Source organism: Apaloderma vittatum, unplaced genomic scaffold, assembly GCF_000703405.1.
Source record: "Apaloderma vittatum isolate BGI_N311 unplaced genomic scaffold, ASM70340v1 scaffold10283, whole genome shotgun sequence".
Lineage (NCBI taxonomy): Eukaryota > Metazoa > Chordata > Aves > Trogoniformes > Trogonidae > Apaloderma > Apaloderma vittatum.
In genome coordinates, this window is record NW_009706398.1 from 10,071 (window position 1) to 12,333 (window position 2,263).

Genomic DNA, 2,263 nt, shown 5'->3' on the forward strand with positions numbered 1-2,263 from the left:
GCTGGACCAAGGTCCAGCTGCAAGAGAGAGAATGTGGAGAGACATAACCTACAGAACGCTATGCTTTATACTGGAGATAAAAATACACGGTGTTAATGCCCATCTTGTTTTCCTGTGAAGGTGGTTCTTCTGGATAACATCTCTTGTGAAAAGCAACGAGATAAGCCAAGTAAACAAATTGCACACGACATCCGAGAATACAACAAGCGTTTCTCAGGGCAGCCTCGACCTGTGAGTATTTATAAATCTACACTTTCCTAGTTAGTTAGTAGCACGTAACACACAGAGGCTGGAATGACACCTAGCAATGTGAACTACTTTGTACTATTAGGTGAATTACCTTTCCATGCACTTATTTGCGATACCATAGTGGAAGTGTTACCACCCACTGCTGGGTGCAGCACCTTCTCGTAAAGGTGCTTCTCGGAGTTTCTGGCTGAGAGGAGTCCTCCTGCAGCCACCCTGGCAGGGAGGAGACAGCAGTGTGGGAAGAAATACAGGAAGGAAAGCAGAACTAGGGATGGTCAGGCTGGAACTTTCAAATATGAGCTCAGATTTGAACTCCAGGATTTTAACTGGCCTCTAAAATTTCACATCAGATTCCAGCTTAGAAAGCAGCTGCTTTTTTTTCCCCTGGTATTGCCAAATTCCAACAGTCCACACTGGCTCTGCCCTTACTTAAAGCTGGAAGCCCAGCTGGTACAGAGATGAGATGGGCAGTGGAGACGATGGGAAAGATAAGGGCTGAAGGCACAAGCGAGGCCAATCTTGACAGCGTGTAGGATATCAACAAAGCAAATCTTCCTCTGCTGTCACATCTTGGTAGGGGGCCTGAAAGGACTGTGGAGTCTGTTTCAATCTAAACTAAATGCAGACTAAACTGAGCACTGTGGAGGAGAATATTATTTTTTAACCCAACAAACCAGCATTAACAAAGAGAAAAAACCACTCAGTCCTATGGTTCCTGTCCACACCAAGGCCAGACTTGAGCCCTCATTTTCAGGCATTCCTAGCCTACACTTGATGCAACATAAAGACTCAGTGCAGCCATTAGGGTCAGTTTCCAAAAGGCTTCAATGTCAAGCATAATACTTTCTCTTTTATGTGCTGGGGCAGCAGGGATTCCTTTCAGAAGTGTGCCTCTAGACACTGCTAAAATAATGAACACCGCCGGCGGATTCAGACAGCACAGAAAGTTTCTTCATTCAAGAGATTTGACTCTAAATGTGCTTAATAAATCACACTGAACTGAAAGAGCTGCATGCATCCAAACACAAAATAATGTAATTCATCTCAATATTTAGTTTGCAGATTACCTTTATGACACACCATTATTCCTGACTCTTGCCTTGCGAGGAATCTTCACCTGGGGTGGTCTCGTATGGATTTTTTTCCTAAGAGTTGCTGTTTGCTCCTTTGGAACAATCATATGCTTGTCTTCTCCATTTGACACGAAGCCTGGGCCTCTCTGTAGGACACTCGGAGCAGCTGATGACATGGTGGTTGTTTCCCTTCTTTTAATTTCCATGATCAATATTTGTCAGCAAATTGCAACTAATGGAGTAAATATGGCAAGGTCTGCAGCTCCAAGCGTGCTGTCAGAGTCCTGACCGACCCAAAGCCGGATTCCTCGCTCAAACTTCCTCAAGCAATGACAGGCTTCTCTTTGATTTGGGGCAGCGTGTGATGGAATTGTCGTTCCGCTGCTGACAAAGGCTGAAGCAGGACTCAGCAATGCTTGGCATGGCCAAATGATTTGATGTGCAGGCGCTCAGAAGGCTCATTTTACACCGTGCACTTGCTAGGCTCTTTCATGTTCATGCTGCATTTTTCTGTAACTTGTCTTCATACAAAGTGCCTGAATGGAAACCGCCTAAAGCTATGAACTGAGCTTGAAATTACAATGCCAATCAACTTGGAGTCAAAAAGTTTTAGAACTCTGGAGCTTTAACATTCTACGTCTTGGCTTAATTTGAATAAAATTTTAATTTGAGAACTTAGCAAACAATTTGCTAAGTCTTGTATAACACATGGAATGTTAGATAGTAGCCCTACAAAATCATGTATCAGTGCTCTGTGTTATCACAGCTGATTACACATGCCCTGGAATACAGGGTTTTTTTACAGCTCTGCCCTGAGTGCAGTCCTGATTTTAAAATGGAAAATATGAAACTGGTAGTAGAATCATAGAATGGTTAAGGTTAGAAAAGACCTTGAAGATCATCAAGTTCCAACCGTCCCTGTGGTGGGCAGGGACACCTCT

General features: G+C 43.7%; 1 protein-coding gene across 1 annotated transcript in view; it reads left to right on the forward strand.

Moving 5' to 3' along the window:
* The window catches only part of LOC104271177 (E3 ubiquitin-protein ligase RNF170-like), a gene marked incomplete at its 5' end in the record, with an annotated part of 6,477 nt that extends 4,867 nt beyond the window's left edge, over positions 1 to 1,610 (forward strand). The window contains 2 exons of the mRNA XM_009865775.1: positions 121 to 231; positions 1,305 to 1,610. Of these exons, the coding sequence (XP_009864077.1) occupies positions 121 to 231; positions 1,305 to 1,610 (417 nt within the window). The remainder of the gene's footprint in view (positions 1 to 120; positions 232 to 1,304) is intronic.
* Between the last annotated feature and the right edge of the window lie 653 nt (positions 1,611 to 2,263).